This window comes from Saimiri boliviensis, chromosome 2 (genome assembly GCF_048565385.1).
Source record: "Saimiri boliviensis isolate mSaiBol1 chromosome 2, mSaiBol1.pri, whole genome shotgun sequence".
In the NCBI taxonomy this organism is placed as follows: Eukaryota; Metazoa; Chordata; class Mammalia; order Primates; family Cebidae; genus Saimiri; species Saimiri boliviensis.
In genome coordinates this window covers 120603211-120623734 of record NC_133450.1, presented here as the reverse complement: position 1 = coordinate 120623734, position 20524 = coordinate 120603211, and the positions used below count along the sequence as shown (strand labels likewise).

At 39.6% G+C, this 20524-nt stretch overlaps 1 protein-coding gene across 11 annotated transcripts in view; it reads right to left on the bottom strand.

The window, feature by feature from the left end:
- RYR3 (ryanodine receptor 3) overlaps positions 1 to 20524 on the bottom strand; it is a 564246-nt gene that overhangs the window by 262149 nt on the left and 281573 nt on the right. For all 11 annotated transcript variants that reach the window (XM_074394143.1, XM_074394150.1, XM_074394148.1 and 8 more), the window contains 2 exons: positions 5369 to 5502; positions 3529 to 3770 (listed from right to left, as the gene is read on the bottom strand). In XM_074394143.1, the coding sequence (XP_074250244.1) occupies positions 3529 to 3770; positions 5369 to 5502 (376 nt within the window). The remainder of the gene's footprint in view (positions 1 to 3528; positions 3771 to 5368; positions 5503 to 20524) is intronic.

The window sequence follows — 20524 nt, the reverse complement described above, 5'->3', positions numbered from 1 at the left end:
CACAGCTGATGCTGGAAAGCGACTTCCCAGGCTGCTATGGCTAAAAAGACCTGTTAAGGCTGTCTTCTCCCCTACAAAGAGAAAGCTCATTCATACTTTCAGGATGTCACTTTGAGAATTCTATTCTCATTCAGCATAAAACTGGGGTTCTTTATTCCCTTAGATATCACTGAGGTAGCTATAACTGGGCTATTCCCATGGTCTTGAGGGAAGTACCAAAGACTATGGATTTGGTCTTTGAAACTACAGTAGAATTCATAGATGATTAGGCAAGGTAACTCATATTTACTGTGTATCTAATGTGTGTCAGGGACTTCATGTTTCTTGCCTTATTTAAATTTCATTAGAATCTTATCCTTATTTTATCAGAGGAAAACTGAGTCTCTGAGAGGTTAATTTGTCCAATGTAAACAACAACAACAACAACAACAAAAACAAAAAACCATTCAGTGGCAGAGCTAGGATTCAAACCCAGGCATGACTCCAAAGCTATGCTTTCCATTAACAAAGAGAGGCACTGTAATCTCTTTCCATTAACAAAGAGAGGCACTGTAATCCTTTCCAACTACTTCAAAATCTATTGTACTTTAATAAGTATGTCAAAGACCAGTTCAAGGCAGTGGCTTAATTTATGCACATGAATAACTTTAAAGGTAATGACATTGGCATTTAAATCTCAAATAAAGGAGAGTAATTTATCGTAACTCCTTTTTTTTTTTTTTCTGGGACAGAGTTTCACTCGTTACCCAGGCTGGAGTGCAATGGCATGGTCTCGGCTCACCGCAACCTCCGCCTCCTGGGTTCAGGCAATTCTGCTGCCTCAGCCTCCTGAGTAGCTGGGATTACAGGCGCGCGCCACCATGCCCCGCTAATTTTTTTGTATTTTTAGTAGAGATGGGGTTTCACCATGTTGGCCAGGATGGTCTCAATCTCTTGACCTCGTGATCCACCCGCCTCGGCCTCCCAAAGTGCTGGGATTACAGGCTTGAGCCACCGCGCCTGGCTATCATAACCACTTTCTAATATATCCCCCTATCTACCAACCATTCTCTCCTGTAGTAAGTTGGAGTGTTATTTCCATTTCTTTTCTTCATCAGACAATTACCTTTTCATCAGATAGTCTGAAATTCATGGCTGTCCTGGTGGGAGTCATTAACAGAAACTTTATTCCTTCAGCTGAAGCATGCCCTGACACACTGCAATGCCTTCTGCAAGATATATGTTCCCTGTGTGCTGGTTGGAGAAGTCAGAATGATGCCCAAATCCAGGAAGGCTGTGGGTTTTAGTGAGAATGAAAGATAAAAAACTGTAGACGCTGGTTTCTCCATGTCTCATCAGATGCTGGAGACTGAGGGATGAAATCCCTTGAGTGCACCTATATGGCAATATACCATCAAGTGTGCAGGCCATTTCCGAGAGTCACAATCCGTTTTTGAAAAGCTGAGTCACCAGCTTTCTTCCCACTTCTCCAATCATAGGAGCCATTGCTAGTGATTTTCAGCATGAGCCTGGAGCACCCTGCTTCCTTGCCTTCAGAGGAGACGGGACGGATGAAGGAGAGGGTGGGCACTGTATACTCCTGGGAGGATACACAATTACACAGGATGTTCAGGTCCTGAAATGCACAGAGAGCAGTGCTTTATGGATGCACCATGAGTGGGTTCCATGCCTCCTGACTCACGGATGTATTCATTCCTCAAAATTCTACAGAGGATACAGCAGTACAGTAAGTGTCCCATGCAGTGCTGTTAAGTCTGAAAAAGACTAAATAAATGGTTTCCTTTGAGAATGATTAGTTTCTCTTTGAAATAAAAGTCCAATTTTCTTCACCCCAGGGTCTAGTTATGCTTCATACTTTCTTAGCCAATCCCTCGCAGAGCCCTCTTCAGGTGTAGCCGGGCTCCAGAGAACGTTCTTGGGCTTTGGTGCGAGTTGGCGGGAGATAGGCAGCAGTCAGCAAGAGCGTCAAACAATTTTTACAAGTCAATCTTGTTAATTCTCCCACAGACTTAATCTTTCCACACCCAGGAGCTCCAAATGTACACGAGCATAAGGATTCTTTCTTCTCAGATCATTTCTTTAGAGACAGTTTCCTGAGAACCTTATGATATCTGATGATAACCTAAGCATGAAGTCACTACTTTATTTCAACAGACTCAGTGGCTCCATGGTATGGGTATGAGAACAAAGGGAAGCTCCATTTCCATGAAGAATTAGGGAAGGTTAATGTGCGGGGGTGAGAGCACAAGATAAGACTTTCCCTTCATGTGGTCCCATTATCCTGCCATTTGAATCCACTTATTTCAGGACCACACTGTCCTCTGGGACACAAAGAACACAAACAGAGACTTTTTCATTCTTTCCCCTTGGAAAAGGAACTAGGATCAGTAAATATACAAATAAATGTTTATAGCATTCCTAAAAGTTTTACAATGTTGATGCTGAATGTAACATAGCTCCTAAAATAACAGCAAAAAAAAAAAAAATCCATATGGACCAACTGAAAATAAAGACCAATTAAAAGAAGTATGTCACTGGGACCTAAGCTGACTTAATCATCAACATCAGGCAATTAGGTTGTAACTAGAAAGCTAACGGAAGGAAGAAAATGTGATGGGTTATACAGTTACCAGTTACAGAAGAAAATATATAGGTTTGTAGAGATAAACTTTTCCTTTGTACCAGATTTGAGGAAGAGTGTGTGTCATGGTTACTTATGTAACAGGCACGCTTACGTAAGGGATTTTTATAAGGGCCATGATGTCTCCAATTGCAGTTTTGCAAAAGATATGGAAAATACACACTTTGGACAACAGACGGGACAGGTAGGGCTCTTCTCTTTGATGAAAGCCTAAGAGTCTTGCATTTTTTTTCACCCAGGCAGAAGCCGAGATATTCCTCCACAGGCACAGGCCATGGATGGAAAGCATCAATTATTTATCTTAAAAAAAAAAAAAAAGGAAGCCTTGAATTCTAGCACCTACTGTGTGTTAGGTACAGACCCAGATATTTTATAAACTGTATTATGAAGCAGCAGGCTGTGTTGACAAAATCATGGACTTGTAGTCAGATCTGGATCCTTCCCAGTATGACTTTGAATAAATTACTGAACCATATTTATGCTTCTGTTTACACATTTGTCATATGAGGTCAATATTTCCTACCTTAAGGGGTTACTGTGAGGATAAAATAAGAGAAAAATGAACAATAAGTACGTAACTCATTACCCAGTGAACAAGAGCCGGGTCTCTGCTCATGTAATCCTTAACGATTCCACACAGTAAGGCTCCTGCAGATACAATGAGCTTGAGAGGTGATCTGCACTAGATCACATAGCTAGGAAATGTCAGAGTAATGGTATAAGTGAGTCTTATTTCAACCTGATACTGTTTTCCACCTAATCGTTTAAGTAGTTGAGACTCTTGAGTCTGTACTATTTCAACTAAAAGTAGCAATTTCAGCTTGAATAATTCAAGCCTCCGTCATTTCCAGTGAGATTATGAGCCAAAGCTTTAGCAAGGTACTCACCCGACCAAAGGTGAAGTCCATCAAAGCCATAGGAGTACAGGTCATCGCCAACACCATTGCCTCCCCATCCTTCTCCACCTCCTGGGTATGGGGCATAGCCTGAGGAAGAGGCCCAGCCCACCCGCAGATGTGTGGGCTCTGCTGTTAGGAAGGGGTCCACCTGGTCGATAATCAGCTCGAAGTACCACTTCTTGTACTGGGCTGAGCCCTCTGCGACTCCCAGGAAGATGTTTGGCCGGATACTGAAATTAAACATGGGGCAAGTGGCGTCTACAGACCCTTAGAAACTGAGAAAGCTAGTGGACCCAGACCAGAGGAGGCAATGGCCCAGTTATACCTAGGACAAGAGCAATGGTGTGTTCTGCATATTACTCAAAAGATGGGAGGGTTCTCTAAAAGCCGGGAGTCTGAGATCAGCCTGAGGAACAACGTGAGACTCCTTCTTTACAAAACTGGGCTGGGTATAGTGGTGTGTACCTATAGTTCAAGCTACCTGTGAGGCTGAGGCTGGAGAACTGCTTCAGCCTAGGAGTTCTAGGCTGCAGTGAGCCTTGATTATGCCATTTTACTCTACCCTGGGCAACAGAGTGAGGGCCTGTCTCCAAAAAAAAAAAAAAAAAAAAAAAAAGCGTTGAAAAGCTTAGGACCCTCAACATTTGATCAAGTTCTTAGTATGAGGCATCAGGACAACATTTTCATTGCAAAACATGAAGGATGTCTCTTTTAATATTCCATTCAAGGCAACCAACATTTACCGAGCACTATCCATGGGCAACGATGCTGGAAATGTTTTATACAGAGTTGCTTGATGATAAACCTTTGTTTAAGTTAAAAAGGAATTTACTTGAGTTCCATTTTCTGGTCAATTGGTATAAGCACCTTCATTTTCAGTACAGCAGCTTTGTTACCTAAGCATTATTAATAACACTGGTCTCTTAAACCATTAAGAAACCATTACTAGGCAACGTTGTTCAGGGCAAGTGGTTTTTAACATATCCAGCAAAGTGGTTAAAAGCTTAAGACACACCACTTAGATTTTTATGTTTGGAATCATACTCTTAGAGACAAGTATGAGTGGGGGACTAGGCTGGGGCTAGATGACGGGTGGAGAACCCACTGTTCCAGGGCTGGAGCTATGACCTATTGTAGGTAGGTAAAGAAAAACCTAGCTGGCCCCATGAAGAAAGTAAGTCCGTGTGACAGCTCAGGTCTGTGGGCCACTCCGTACTTCAGAGGGAAGGTTTTATTCTTGCCATTGTGGAGTAGTGTGTAGGCCTAGGTAGAAAGTGGCTAGAAAATCGAAGACCTGCCTAGTCCCAGCCCAGTGAGTTCACATGACCCACGTGCAGCCACAGGTATGGACTAGCAAGCCAGGAATCCAGCATGGGCCCCTGCTTTTCACCCTGATCCTCACAGACAGCAGTGAGATACATGATTATGTGCCAGAGGATGCAAGAAACCACAGTCTCACTTGGGATATCCATTCTATGAAAAGATTATAGAAAAAAGTTATATAAAAATAAATATGAATATATTGTGAAGTTACACGAGTTGCATTAAAGTTTAAAATAAAACATAGTAGGCCACTTTAGGGCAAATTCTTCAGCACTCAGGTGCTACATATACTCTATCCTCAGCTATTTAAATTAAAAAGTTTGAGAAATTCTGCTAAAAGGGTTGGAGGCTCTAGTCATACGGAAGTGCACATTTGCCTGGTACTTCTATTGCCATGGAAACCATGGGTGGGCAACTTTGGAGTTCAGATCAGCCCTCTTTTCTTGCCTAGAGACAAGACAGGCAGAACTATGCTTGGCATTTGGAATGATGGTGGTGGCCTTACCTGGTTACATCGTTAATCAGTCGTGTCTGCAGCAGCAGGTTTCTCTGCGGCAGCAAGTTGTCACAGATCAGATTCTGGTTGGCTCTCACTGCAACCCCATTGCAGAGACAGAGGGAGCACAGGATATCCAGAACCTGTAGCAGGACACACCCACCAAACCTTAGAACCACCAGGAGGGCACCGTGGGCAGGATCACGGCAATGCATGAAGGATTCATAAAGGAATCATGCATGGGGGCTAGGCTCTGAGCCAGCTAAGAGCCAAGGAAGCCTCTTACCCAGAAGGAGAGAGTGATGCCTCAGAGCCTTCTGCTTCTTGGAAAAATGAGTTTGGGCTTCCTTCTAGCCCCTCTGCTCTACTCTTACGCCACTTCCCTGCAAACTATGCATGCCATCGGTGGCCACTGTTCTATTACATTAAGTAAGAGGCTGTGCTCTGAAGACAGACTAAGTTAATATCTCAGCCTGGCCAGGACTAAGGTGTGGTGAGGCATCTAGGGCACAAAATCTAGGCCCTACGCATCTCCGAGTTCTGAAAAAACAGAGGTGAAGTATAAAAGGCCCTCCATGGACTTCGAACTCAAGCAGCACTCTCTCACCCAGCCCTGATGGTGATTGGCACTGAGTATTAGTGGATGCTCATTACAGATCTTAATAAAATGGCATGTAAGATTCCCATTTGGCTAAGGTGTTGCATGTAGCAGGCTTGGGAATCTTGCGTGGGTGGGACCAGAATAGGGTAGACTCCTGTTCTTGGGTCTTTTGCTGTGATATCATCAAAACTCAGGAAGATACCCTTTAATTCCTGGAAATCGGCATTCTAAATATTTTACACCCTCTCCTTCTCCCTTCTAGGAGAACAAACTTGCAAGAGCCCAGGTGGCCCATGAATCTAAGAGACCCATCATTAAACTGCTTCTGCCCTTGTTAGCCAGCTGGGAAAGTGGGAACAGTTCATGTTTGCCTTGTCCTGCATGCCCACCTCTCCTCTGTCCTCTCCTTGCACTGTATCTTCTTTCATTCAGATTTTATGTTCCTATCATGGCAAAGCAACTGTGCTGGGCCAGTCAGGCTGTTCCTCTCACTCTCCTTCACAGAGAGGAATGTGCAAACAGCAGTCAATAAATAACAGCCGCAATCTGGCAGGTCGCCCCAACAGGGAGGCAGGCAGCCTCATTTCAGTCTCTCAAAGTGGCCACTGAAGACTCAATGCTTAGTGGGATTTGATAGCTTCAAGGTGTTCATGGCATTTGTATCCATAATTCTCACAAACCAATTTTCTAGCTGACTCCCTGAATGTCAGCTTTCTTCCAGATAACTACAAAGCACATTTATAGAACAAACAGAAAAGAATCCCAAATGCAGGTTTATGGGGGACCCTTACCATTAACACTCTGTGAAAGATACCAACTGTGGAAACTTGAAATCCAAAGGATAATTTCTCACCCTAAGAAAAGAGCCATAGATGGCCAGGAAATGAAATACCTTTCAGCTGGCCTATCACACATTTCCTCTGTTTTGCCTTGGGGTGATGGCTACAGGAGACTTGCTATTGCAGCCAGAGGGAGAGCAGAGTTTAATCCACATACAGTAGGAACAGCCAAGAGAAAAAGGCTCTGTAAAAAGCACACAGCCTAACAGTGTGTGCCTCACACTAAAGAGCAGTGCCTCCTCTATAAATAAATGATGCTACTAAAAGAATCAAAGTTGACATTGTTAGGTTTTGCTTTAGGAGGCACTCCTTCAGGTAAAACTGGGTAATGGGGATAAACTTCCTTTTCTAAAAAAGTTCAAATGGGTTGCTGAAAGGAAAGTATCTTGGGCCCCCAGAATCACTAAGGAAAACTCAAGCTGGGAACTACTTAGGGCAAACCTGCCTCCCATGCTATTCAAAGTCACTCCTCTGCTCACTGAGATAGATGCATGTTTGATTTGCCTCCTTTGGAAAGAACATAACCATTTGTGTATCGCCTCTCTATGACCTGGAAGCTCCCTCTCCGCTTCCAGTCTTCCTGTTTTGGCTTCAAGCTGTCCCGCCTTTCCAGACCAATGTACTTCTTACATATATTGAGTGACATCTCACATCTCCCTAAATGTTTAAAGCCAAGCCATGCCCCCCTACCTAGGGCACATGTCGTCAGGATTTCCTGAGGCTGTGTCACAAGCACTTCCTCATTCTTGGCAAAATAAATGTTAAATTAACTGAGACCTGTCTCAGATTGTATTGGCTCACATTTTGGTAACCAGAGGGGACTGTGTGTGGAGATGCCCCTGACCTTTGACAAATCTTCTATCGGTGCTTGGTACCAGCATGAGCTAACCTTATGGCTCAAAACAGTTTACTGAGGTCTGACAGCACCCTCTCCAGAGAATCCCTGATCTCCAAAAACTTAGTCAAGATCTAAAGTTTGTTTTGCTATACAACTCCTCTTTTTTCTTTTTTTTTTTCCTTTTTGGTTTTACTTGCTTCTAACAGGAAGGCAAGTTTTCCCGCTTCCACGATGATGGAAGGCAGTAAACTCCTTTATTGAGTTTGAGCTCACATCCAACAGGGAAGATACTTTTTTTTCTGCTTCCAGGCTGGTAGAGAGCAGTCTACAGTCTGAGACCCATCACCAGGTAAGAAACTGGTTTGGGATTCTGTCTTGCAAATTCCCTTTAAATGTCCAAAGCTAGCATTTAACAATCAGCTGGTGTTAATTTCCACTTAGAGCGCTCAGAAATCATACAATTTGTGTGATCATTGTTAGTTTAGCAGCATTTTGCCCTAGCTGAAAGAAATATGGTAATAAGATTTAAAAAGATTTTTAAAGGAGCTCAATGGTTATAAGGCAGCTTAATTAAAAGGCTAACATCCAAGATATGTGTGTGTGTATGTGCGCATGTTTGTATTTGAAACGGCTTCGTGTTTTTGGTTTTTTGTTTTTCTCTCCTAAAGCCTTGTCTTTTTTTTGTTGAACAAAAGTTCCTTTTTTTCTTTTCAGCTAACTGAATTCCATTTTCATCTGATTTTTTTTTTTAATTAAAATACTTATTGCAACAGAGGCCACTTGGGTTTTTAAGAGTATAGTTTAATTCTATGTTTAATTTGGCTCAAAGAAAAATAAAAGTGTCTCCCTGTAGCACCACCAGACTTTTTCTCTCTGTACTCTGATGTAAATTTTGCTATTTGATTTTTACTTGTTTCCTTTAATGTGCAAATTTAAGGCTATTTAGTTGACCACTGCCTAGGGTTGTGAAACAGGTTATCAAGAATCTGAAAGTCTAAGATAGGGGAAAAAAAAAAAGGTGGAAGGAGGTCTTTCTAAATCTATAAATGTACTTCCATTGGCATGCCTCATACATTTTTATATGTATTTATGTGATGTGTACAGAATGTTTTACTACTAACAATATGTAAAAAAAAAACTAATTGGCTTAAAAAACAAAAGCTCTTAACTTACATACTAAAAAAGACTATTCAAATGCTCTTTAAAGTTTCTGTAACTTAAGTAAAATTTTTATTTTTCTTTTGAGATGGAGTTTCGCACTATTGCCTGAGCTGGAGCGCAGCAGCACCATCTCACTGCAACCTCTGCCTCCCGTGTTCAAGCGATTCTCCTGCCTCAGCCTCCCAAGTAGCTGGGATGACAGGCACCTGCTACCACATCCTGCTAATTTTTTTGTATTTTTAGTAGACATGGGGTTTCACAATGTTGGCGAGGCTGGTCTTGAATTTTTGACCTCATGATCCACCTGTCTCTGCCTCCCTAAGAGCTGAGATTACAGGCATGAGCCATTGCGCCTGGCCAGTAAAATCTTTAATAAATAAGCTAGCCTTAAAATTACTGGTAAAGTACTATTAGAAATGCCTTAAGAATTGCCCAGCACCACATTTTTGTTTCCATTTATTAATCAAGCAATTTCATACTCATCCCTGTAAAATACTGTAAGGTGTCAAAATTTGGCATAGGGGTTGCAAAACTATAAACCCAGCCCCAAACAGAATCATCTTTGATTTTGTAATTTTTAATAAGATATTGATAAGGGTTTAATGAAAATAGCTGCATCTTGAATTTACTAAGATTACCCTAACTTCTAATCTGGTGGCCTTAGGCAGTCTAGTCCACAGACAGTAAGGAGGTCTGTTTTGGGAAAGACTGTTATTGTCAGTTTCAAGGCTAAAACATAAACCAAGTTCCCCCCAAAGTTAGTTCTGCCTATGACCAGGAATGAACAAGGACAGCTTGGAGGTTAAAAGCAATATTGAATCAGTTAGGCCAAGTCTCTTTTCACTGTCTCAGTTATAATTTTGCAATGGCGGTTTTATAACTTAAATGACTGTCATAGTTTTACTGAATAATCTAGGAAAACAATTAAAACTATTAGGCAAATGTAAAGGCATAAATATTTGTAGACAAACTGGTCATAATTTAGAATATAAAGTTAAATTAAATAATAGATATTGCATTATTTGGGTATTTTCCAATAAATACATTTTAGGAGAACATTCTTGCTAAAGAAAAAAAAGTATGTCTTTTTTTTTTTTTTTTTTTTTAAAAAGGTGAACCAGTTTTGTCTAATTCAAAGCTTATTTAAAGGTTATATATAGAACAAGGTGAAAGGAATTGGGAATAAAAAAGATGTAAAGAAAGTTATAAAAATAAAGAGTATTTCTTTTTTGAGGTAAAAAGGCTTAAAGGGAAATAATTTTATAAGAAAGAATCTTACATGGTAAATTTAGTCCTAAAATAAAATAACTGGTTTTTTAAAAAAGAGGGATATTCAGAGCAAATCAGAAAGTCTGACTATGTCATGAGCAGTCACTGTAAGTCACAATAAGAGGATATATATTTTTTTAAAAAACCCAGAAACTTTCATATCATCAAGTTGTCATATTAAGTTTTGATTTGCTTAGGAAAAAAAAAACTGAGATAAAAATTTTTTTTAGAATTAAGGTTATTACTTCCATGTATCTTCCTGTATATGGTTTTAAAGTTCTTATAACACTGAGTTACAGGACTCTAACTCCTGGGTCTAAGAAGGACACCACAAGTCCTGCTAAATCTTAAACACTGACAGCAATTAAAGCCTTATCTTCAGACCCCATAGAAGATGCCAATCAAAACCAACTGCCTCATTCCTGAGACACAGGGCAAGAAATTAAAGCTATTCAACTCCTCAAGACCCAGGGGCTGTCACCAAAGAGGTCGGTGTTTAAGATAGCAAGGGCCAATTTTGAATGATAAGTTCAGTTTCTCTATAAATTATTAATGTCAAAGCAACACTGATGCAAACCCATATATGGACCCCTGTGCCAGATTAGTAAGGTTTTCTTGAAGCTTAACCAACTTCTTAATATAGATTATAAAGGTTATAAAAGGCTTACAGAAGTTATATTTTATAATCAAGATTAAATTTTATAAATTGTTTACAAAAGTTTGAAAAGCAAATGTAATTGACTTCATGCTGTTTTTATTAGGGCTTCTTGTTTAGAAAATTAAGTCTTCTCTCTCAAAGAATGAAGGCTTTTGCTTTTTTTTTTTTTTTTTTTTGAAATGCTTGAATTATCACTTAAATAAATGACTTTATAGTGACCTGTAATCCTATTTTGTAATATCAAGTGTTTTGTAAGGTCTTTTACGTTGACTGACAGTGCCATGGATTCTATGACGACCCCTGTAACCGGCACATGCACCTCTTGAGGGCCTTCTGGAATTAGAAAACCTGAAGTAGCTGGATGATCATGAAAAATGGAAGAATAATTAACCTGATCAACCCCTGCAGCACCTAACTAACTTGAGACATTCTTCTATTGTTTCTTTTTCCGGCCCCACCTGACAAAGCCACTGGACTTTGTAACCAACCCTGGTCAACCTTGTGACTCCAGCCCCAACGACCCCATCCCAGCTTGCAAAAAACTACCCTGAAACTGTAACTTCTGTAGCTTTCCACTGCCTACCCCAAACGTATAAAACCATCTCCTATCCTGCTGCTTTTCGCTGACTCCCTTTTCAGTCTGCCCACACCCTGGTGAATAAACAGCCACGATCCTCACACAAAGATAGTTTGGGGGGGGGGTCTCTTCATGCAACATGAATGTTTTAACACATTTTAAACCTTTTATATTTGACAAACTTTCCAAAATCAACTTATAAATTATGTTTTTTTCTAACCTAGTTAATTCTTTAAAACATTAGTTTCCCTAAAGTCCACAAATGACATAATTTAGCTTATTTGGCATAAAAATTATACAGGAAGCATTGTCAAATATGAAATGGTGTTTGGTTTCTTTGGGCTATATTTGTATAAATATTTTATTGATTATGTGTTCCAAAATTACAGGAAACTACTGTAATTCTGAGGTATCTTAGTGTACATTATCAGTAATAATCATAATTGTTATGTTAAAATTATTGTGTGCCACAGAGGTAATAAATCTCCTTGTCAATTGTTTGTTTTAACTACGACTGCCTTAAAACTTTTTTTCATCCACAAACAATTGTCTAGTTTTATCTTGTTTTAAACCCTCTCTAAAAGGTGGGTTTGTAATCAGCTATAGGACTCTAACAGGTGCACTTAAATGCAGGTTTTCTAATAACTTTGAAAATTGTGACATTGGAATAAAGAAAAAAACTTTCAGAACTCTCATGGGGCACTGAAATGTTCATGACTATCAAAAAGAACTGGAGTTGACTGAATTAACTGAAGCAACAGAAAACTGAAGTAATCTTTTTGACTTTTTGCTTAAAACGTTGCTGATACTGTTTTGTTTTACAGAGTTAAGGAAAATTTTAAGTGATTTACAGCTTTTAACAATTGAGTAAAGAATATTCCTGTGAACAAAATTTGGAGCATATTTGTTTTTCTCTACCTAACTTCTCCAGAATTTGGAAACTATTTGTGAGTATTCTCAGTTTATGGCAATATAGTTATTTGCATAAGTACAGTAAAAATCTGTTTTCTTTTGTAATGGGGCACAACTGGAGAAATTGGTTATTTTATCAAGGCTATGACTGGAATGGTGTGCTTTCCTTTAAGGAATCAAACTTGACTTATGAAGGCAATAAAGCCCTTAGAACAACTGGCTTCATATTTTGTGTACACAATCCCTGTACAAAGTTTCTGACCTGTGCTAAGTAAAGAATGTCACTTCCTCACAGGCGCAGAAGCCCCAGGTTTATCTTGGACCTCAAGAGGAGAAGCAATTCACCCAACTCATAGGTATTTAATGGCACAAATCTATGGCTGGGCTTAGTTTTAAAAAGTCTTATCTGAGATCCCTGCTATGGAACAAAGTTCCATCAAAGTCACTTTAAAAGCCTAAGTAAAATCTAATTATTTTTGCTGCACTGTATACAAATAATTAGGCAAAGTATAATAAAGCAAACCAGTCCTACCATGATTTGTCTTTAGCAAAAATGGGAAACTGCAGAGAGAAAAATTATGTTTCAAAACTACAGTGGACCTGTTGATAGATTCTGGTCTGCCTAAACTTTTTTTTTCAATTTTTATTATTTTCTACAGTTTGGACCGAATAATTTTTGTTGGCTACAAGTCTTCAAAATAATGTTTTCAAATTTTTTTCCTTCTTTTTTCCATTTTTCCTAATTTGGAGTCACTGAAATCTAAGCTGTGCTTTCTTAAAACCCTATGAACTGAATCCAGACAACTTAAACTTCAGAAGAAAATAACAGCAACCTATATAAATACACAAGTCACTTTCATATCTGCCTAGTAATGTACGGACTTCACAGTAATGTGACCTACATCGATTTTTTCCAGGATTGTTCTTTTGTTTGTTGTTTTTTCTTCTTCCTCTGGGCTGTTTTCTCTTCACAGGACATGCTGCTTCACAACCTCCTAAAAATGAGCTTTTGTAACCTACCCATCTAGGAATAAACCGTTCTAGCCATGAGAGATCAGATGAAACCCGAGACCAGAGACTCATTCTCTTGTAAAATGCTTTTTCCAAAAGATATTTAAAAAAAGAAGGCCAGGCGCGGTGGCTCAAGCCTATAATCCCAGCACTTTGGGAGGCCGAGGCGGGTGGATCATGAGGTCAAGAGATCGAGACCATCCTGGTCAACATGGTGAAAACCCGTCTCTACTAAAAAAATAGAAAAAAGAAAAAAGAAAAAAAAAAAAAAGAAAAGTGGGTAAATGTGAAAGGAAAATGTCTTGAGCTTCCAAAATCACTAAGGAAAACTCAAGCTGGGAACTGCTTAGGGCAAATCTACCTCCTGTTCTATTCAACATCACTCCTCTGCTCACTGAGATGGATGCAGATCTGATATGCCTCCTTTGGAAAGGCTAATTAGAACCTCAATAGAGTGTAACCATTTGTGTATCACCTATCTGTGATCTGGACGCTCCCTCCCAGGTTCCAGTCTTCCTGCTTTTGTTTCAATTTGTTCCACCTTTCCAAACTGAACCATTCTACTTCTTACATATGCTGATTGATGTCTCATGTCTCCTGTCTCCCTAAATGTATAACACCAAGGTGTGCCTGGACCATTTTGGGCACATGTCGTCAGGACTTCCTGAGGCTATGTCATGGGCATGTCCTCAACCTTGGCAAAATGAGGTCTCTGAATTAACTAAGACCTGTCTCAGATTTTCCGGGTTCATGGTTTCTTTTAAAAGAAAAAAAAAGTGTAGATAGGTCCAATCCACCATGGGGGTCATGCAGGCATTGCAACCAGAGGCCATCCATACTTTCTGACAGGGGGCATCTTGGTGACCTCTGGAATACCTGGCTGGAAAGTCTGACTAGAGAGGCAGGTACTGCTGAGTATTCACCAGACTTCATTTTCTTCTCCTTCTGAGCATACAGAGGCTTTATTTCTCAACACTCCTTGCAGGTATAGGGGATCATGTGACTAAGCTTTGGTCAATAGCAAGTGGGTGGGCCTCAGGAGTGGACCCCACCGTCCTTACCTTCCTTCCACTGGATTCAGATATCCCTTGCCCAAAGATCTCCTTATTCCAAGTATGATCCCCAGAACAGCAGCACTGATACAGTCTAGATCACCAGCAATGGTGCCATCATTCTAGAAATACAGATGCTTAGCCCCAGCCCCATCCCCCAAATTATTAAATCAGAACATGTTCACATGATCCCCAGGAGATTTGTAAACACCTTACTGTCTGTGGGGCTCTGCCTTTAGGAGATGGTAATACCACTAACCACACTCAATGAAGCCCTCCCACTGGCCTTGGACAGACATATGAACAAAAATGAACCTTGACTATGCTAAGACACTGACAATGTAGGGTTGTCTGTCACAGGAGTCAGGCCTCCCTCATCAACAGCCCATTTGTGGGGTTCATGTGTTTCTGGTTGTAATCATTCTCATCACTGATAACGCATTTCATTCGAGAGCCTCTCATTTTGCTTTTATCTCCATTACCATCTATCTCAAACACAAGCTTATATGGGAATTATACTTTGAAGATAACTATCTATGGAAACATTGTTAGGCTGTTGAATTTTTGTCATTAGCTTTCGTCTGTAAAAGCAGTCTTATTAAACAAATGCTAACTATATTTATTCTGAGATTTTCTTATCAAGTCCTATATTTGAGAAATGAGTGCTCTTCAGTCCCCCAGGCAAAACCTTTGATTCCTGATTTACACTTTCTGAGAGTCAACAATATTACTATTTTATCATACATTTTTCTCAAAGGTAGTCCCAAATCCTTGCAAAACAAAGAAGATAAAAATATTTATCTATGACAACTTTGAGTAGATTTGGAGTAAAGCAGCCTCAGGGGCAAGTAGAAAGTGCACATTTTATTTATATTAGCAGAATCTTACTCTGGAAAAATTACAGGGTAACTTATAATTTTCATCAATTATTCTTTTTATACCAATTAACAAAATCAGTGCTACTGATGAGGAGAGAGACCCAGGCATTTGGGATTCCCTCCCCCCTCTGTCACAGCCACTGTGCATCTCAATAGAAGAGACAGCAGGCCAGCTGGCACCTCCTGAATCTCCTTCCTGAAAACAACAGGCTAGGCCTTGGGGAAACTTCAGAAGGCACTATTTTTACTTAAAACAAGATCAAACCAGAAACCTTTTTACATGTGAGTCCTAAAACTGTAAACCGGAACCCTTTCATACGTAATTCCTAAAACTGTAAACTAAAACCTTTTCACATGTGAGTCCTAAAACTGTAAACCGGAACCCTTTCATATATAATTCCTGAAACTGTAAACTAAAACCCTTTCATATGTAATTCCTGAAACTGTAAACAGAGATCTTTTCACATGTGAGTCCTAAAATTGTAAACTGGAAACCTTTCATATGTAATTCCTAAAACTGTAAACAGAAACCTTTTCACATGTGAGTCCTAAAACTATAAACTTAAGATTCTTCCACGTGTAACATCTAAAGTATAAGCGTATATAAAGGCTGAACCTCCCTTAGTTAGAGGAGTTCTGGCTGGCATGGTTAAGCACCTATGCCACCAAAAGCTCCCAGCTGTAATACGTTCCTTCCTCCTGTATTCCGTGTCCAAGAGATCCTTTCCCATGGCTGCTCTTGCTACACTAACATAGTGTGTTTCTTACCACTGATGAGGCATCTGTTGGAAGAGATGATGCCTGTACATATATGTAAGCTTCCCTCAGTTTAACGTGAGACAGGAGTAGATTTTGGCTCACTCATTTGTTCCTTTTATTTATTTATTAAACCTTCAACAAGCATGCATGCAGGAATGCTTGCCATGTACAACATCTTAGCTTGGCACTATGAGGATTACAAAGACAGTCCCTATCGCAAAGGAACTTACAGGTTTAAGAGAGATATCCAAAAATAACTATAATGAGAGGCAGATTGGAACAATCATTATAGCAGAGAACAAATCATAAGAGAGGAGACCAATTCCAACTGGAATCAGAAAAAGGTTCATGGAGGAAGCAGCGTTTGAACTAAGTTTTAAAGAGCAGACCAGAATGTATTTATTTTTATTTTTTAATTGACCAGAAAAGAATTTTGATGAGTCTTGCGAAAGTAGGAAGCAAGGAGCTGCTGAAGGATTCACAAGAGTGAAATCACTGAGAGGTCAAAGGGTAGAATGCATTAGAAAAACATGGAGCGGGCACTACAACATATGCCTGTCTTTTTCACTTCAAAGAGCGTGTTCTTTCCCCATAACTTTTTGACCTCAGATCTGATCATGTGTTGATGAGTAGTAATTATTTCCATGAAAGGGACAAAGCTAACAACTTAAAGATTTCAGCAAAGAAGTAAAGGTATAATAATTGCCACCGTTAAATATAGTCTTGATTCTAAGCATATGACTGGAAGTGGCGAGGTACAGAAAGAGTTTTCACATCTCAAACTCATGAGATGTCAAATGATTTTTAAAAGAAAAATGTCATACCCTAAAGGCTACCTTCATGAACCCATAGGGGCCTTCCAATTCCAGTGTGAGAAACACTTATCATATGAAAATGCCTTCTGGGTAATCACACTTGCAAGAGCTGCCAAAAAAGGAAACTGCAGATGACACAAACCAATGGAAAAACATCCCATGCTCATGGGTCAGAAGAATGAATATCTTTGAAATGACCGTATTGCCCAAAGCAATCTAAAGATTTTATACAATCCCTATCACAACACCAGTGTCATTTACGGAATTAGAAAAAAAAATCCTAAAATTCATATGTAACCAAAAAAGAACCTGAGTATCCCAGGCAATCCTGAGCAAAAAGAAGAAACCTGGAGGCATCACATTACTTGACCTCAAATTATACTACAAGGCTATAGTAATGAAAATAGCATGGTATTGGTATAAAAATAGACACATGGATCAATGCAACAGAATAGAGAACTCAGAAATAAAGCCACCTATCTATAGCCAACTGATAGCTGATGAAGTTGACAAGAACATACACTGGGGAAAGGACACCCTTTTCAGTAAACAGTGCTGCCAAATTTGGATTGCCATATGTAGCAGAATATAAACGGTATCCCCATCTATCACTATACATAAAAATCAACTCAAGATATAATTAAAGACTTAAGGGCAAGACCTGAAACTATAAAAGTTCTAGAAGTAAACTTAGGCAAAATTCTTCTGGACCTTGGTCTAGGTAAAGAATTCATGACTAAGACCTCAAAAGTACAAGCAACAAAAACAAAAATAGATAAATGGGACTTAATAAATGAAAAAGCTCTACAAAGCAAAATAAATACTCAACAGAGTGAACAGACAACCTACAGAATAGGAGAAAATATTTGCAAACTATGCATCCAAACTAGGACTAATATCCAGGATTGACAGTGAACTCAAACCACTCAACAACATAAAATGAAATAATCCCATTAAAAAGTGGGCAAAGAGCCGGGGGCAGTGGCTCATGCCTGTAATCTCAGCACTTTGAGAGGCAGATGGGTCATGAGGTCAGGAGAGCAAGACCATCCTGGCTAACACGGTGAAACCCCATCTCTGCTAAAAATACAAAAAATTAGCTGAGTGTGATGGCACAAACCTATAGTTTCAGCTACTTGGGAGGCTGAGACAGGACAATCACTTGAACCTGGGAGGCGGAAGTTGCAGTGAATGGAGATCATGCCACTGCATTCCATCTTGGATGACAGAGCAAGACTCTGTCTCAAAAAAAAAAAAAAAAAAAAAAAAAGGTGGAGGGGGCAAAGGACACGAACAAACATTTTTCAAAAGAAGACACACAAATGGCTAATGAGCATATGTAAAAATGCTTAGCACCACTAATCATCAGAGAAAGGCAGACTGAAACCACTATGAGATGTCATCTTAACACTAGTCAAGATGGCCATTATTCAAAAGCTTAAAAAATAACAGATGTTGGTGAGGATACAGAGAAAAGGGAATGCTTATATATATTGGTAGAAATGTAAATTAGTAAAACCTCTGGGGAAAACAGTCTGGAGATTTCTCAAAGAAGTAAAAATAGATCTACCATTTGATCGAGCAATCCCACTACTGGGTATCTACCCAAAGGAAAATAAACTGCTATATCAAAAAGATATCTGCACTTGTACGCTTATCACAGCCCTATTCACAATAGTAAAGACATGAAATGAATGTACGCATCCCTCGATGGAAGATCAGAAAATGTGGTATACACACACACGATGGAATACTCTTCAACCATAAAAAAGAATGAAATCAGGCTTTTTGCAGCAACATGGATGGAACTGGAAGCCATAATCTTAAGTGAAATAATACAGATACAGAAAGTCAAATACTGTATGTTATCACTCATAAGTGGGAGCCCAAAAATGTGGAGACATGGACATAGAGTGTGGAGTGATAGACACTGGCAACTTGGAAGTGTGGGAGGGGATAAATGACGAGAAATTGCTTAATGAGTATAATGTGCATTATTTGGGGTTACAATAAAAGCCCAGGCTTCAGCACTATGCAATATATCCAGGTAACAAAATTCTACTTGTACCATTTAAACTTATACAAAGAAAAACAAGAAAACACTTTCCCAGTGGTGAATTTTTCACTGCAAAAGTTTTGTATTTAGATAACTGTAAAAATAAAATTGCAAAATTAAGTAGATTCTCACAGAACATTTGGATTCTGAAGAACAAGTTCACAGACTACAGCTTGAGAAACACTGGAAAGAATATTAAACTTGTGCTCCAAGTCTGTCATTAATCAGCTGTGTGATTCCTGGGAAACTGCTTACCATCCAGGGACCCAGGCCCTGGCCTCCTTTCTGTCTGTCATGTACAAATAATAGAGATGGTATGTCATAAGGTTGTAAGGAAGCCTGAATAAGATACACATGAACACTGACGGCAATTACTGGCATTGGTTAAATGCGAAATAAATGTCAGTTATCATCACTGTTGTTGCTGTTTTGAGAGGACTTCTGAGGTCCCTTGTGGCTTTAAAATTCTGCATATTTTGAGTCACTGTCTTGACCGAGAACTAAGTGAATTGGACAGAGACTCCTGAAATTCTAGGACCGGAGACAACGACGCAGCCTGGATAGAAGAACACTGCCTTGGCATTTCCCAAGCAAAGATCAAGTATTGCAATGGAAGTCTGGCCTCCACTCAGCACATTCTTTGCAAAATGACCACAAATACGTTGGTGATGATTTGAACCTGGTTTTTCTCATTGACAATAAAAGGTATCCAATGGAATAGTACCTAAAGAAGGATCTGAATTCATGATAAACCTTTACCCAAAAATCTATCTAAAGATGGAAAAGGAACTTCTTTGAAGAGACTCTTATGTACCAAGATCACGTTGCTTCAACTTTCGTATTACCAGAATTTCTCTAACAATGTCTTGGTTCTACAAGATTAAAGGCTACTCTGAAAACATACTGGATCGGGCACCGATTTCTAGCAAAATACTTCAACTTGCTAGGCCTCAGTTTTCTCAACTGTGGAATTGGTAGAATAGTAATCAACTTGCCGCCAAGCGACATGCATCAAATGCTTTGTGGCTTTTGGTTGTAAGAAGCCACAATGAAGTTGGTTACTTATTACGTACATTATGTGTTCTAATAATAAAGAAGCCTCTGGGGCAAAAGAGCAGCTTTCCTGTCAAAAGACTTCTCTGACATTTGCACACAGCTCATGGCTCCTACCGTGTGTTGCTCAGATGCTTATTGATCATTCTCATTACACTTTGCAGACAGGAAGGAACATGTTGGAACACAGAGAATCTGGACTGAAGCTGAAGCTTCATGCTTGCCTTTGATTTATTGCATTTAGAAAAGTGATTTCAGACCCCACATATTTCTTTTTATTCTTTGTCAAACAATTTCACACAAACTAAGGACCAAGGCTTTCTAATGCCCAAGGCTGATGCATATCATACAGTCTACACTGCCGAGTCTCAATCTCCTGGACACTCTGATCTGTCTCAAATGCGCAGCACCCCCGGATGATGACAAGCAGAGACTGCCAGTGACCAAGCCTACTTCTATCCACTCTGTAGAAGCACAGCTGCAGTCCCACATGTCCTATCATGCCATCCGCTCTGAAATATACCTCCTCAGCCATTGAATATTGCCTCTGTTCACCAATTAGCACAGTAGCCCTCGTGTGTGGGGCAGATGTCAAAGCATCAGGAAAAATAACTCTCCATGCTTTAGTAGACTTTCCCCATAGATCGCTGTGTCTTAGAGATATAATTTCATAAAAACAGAGATGT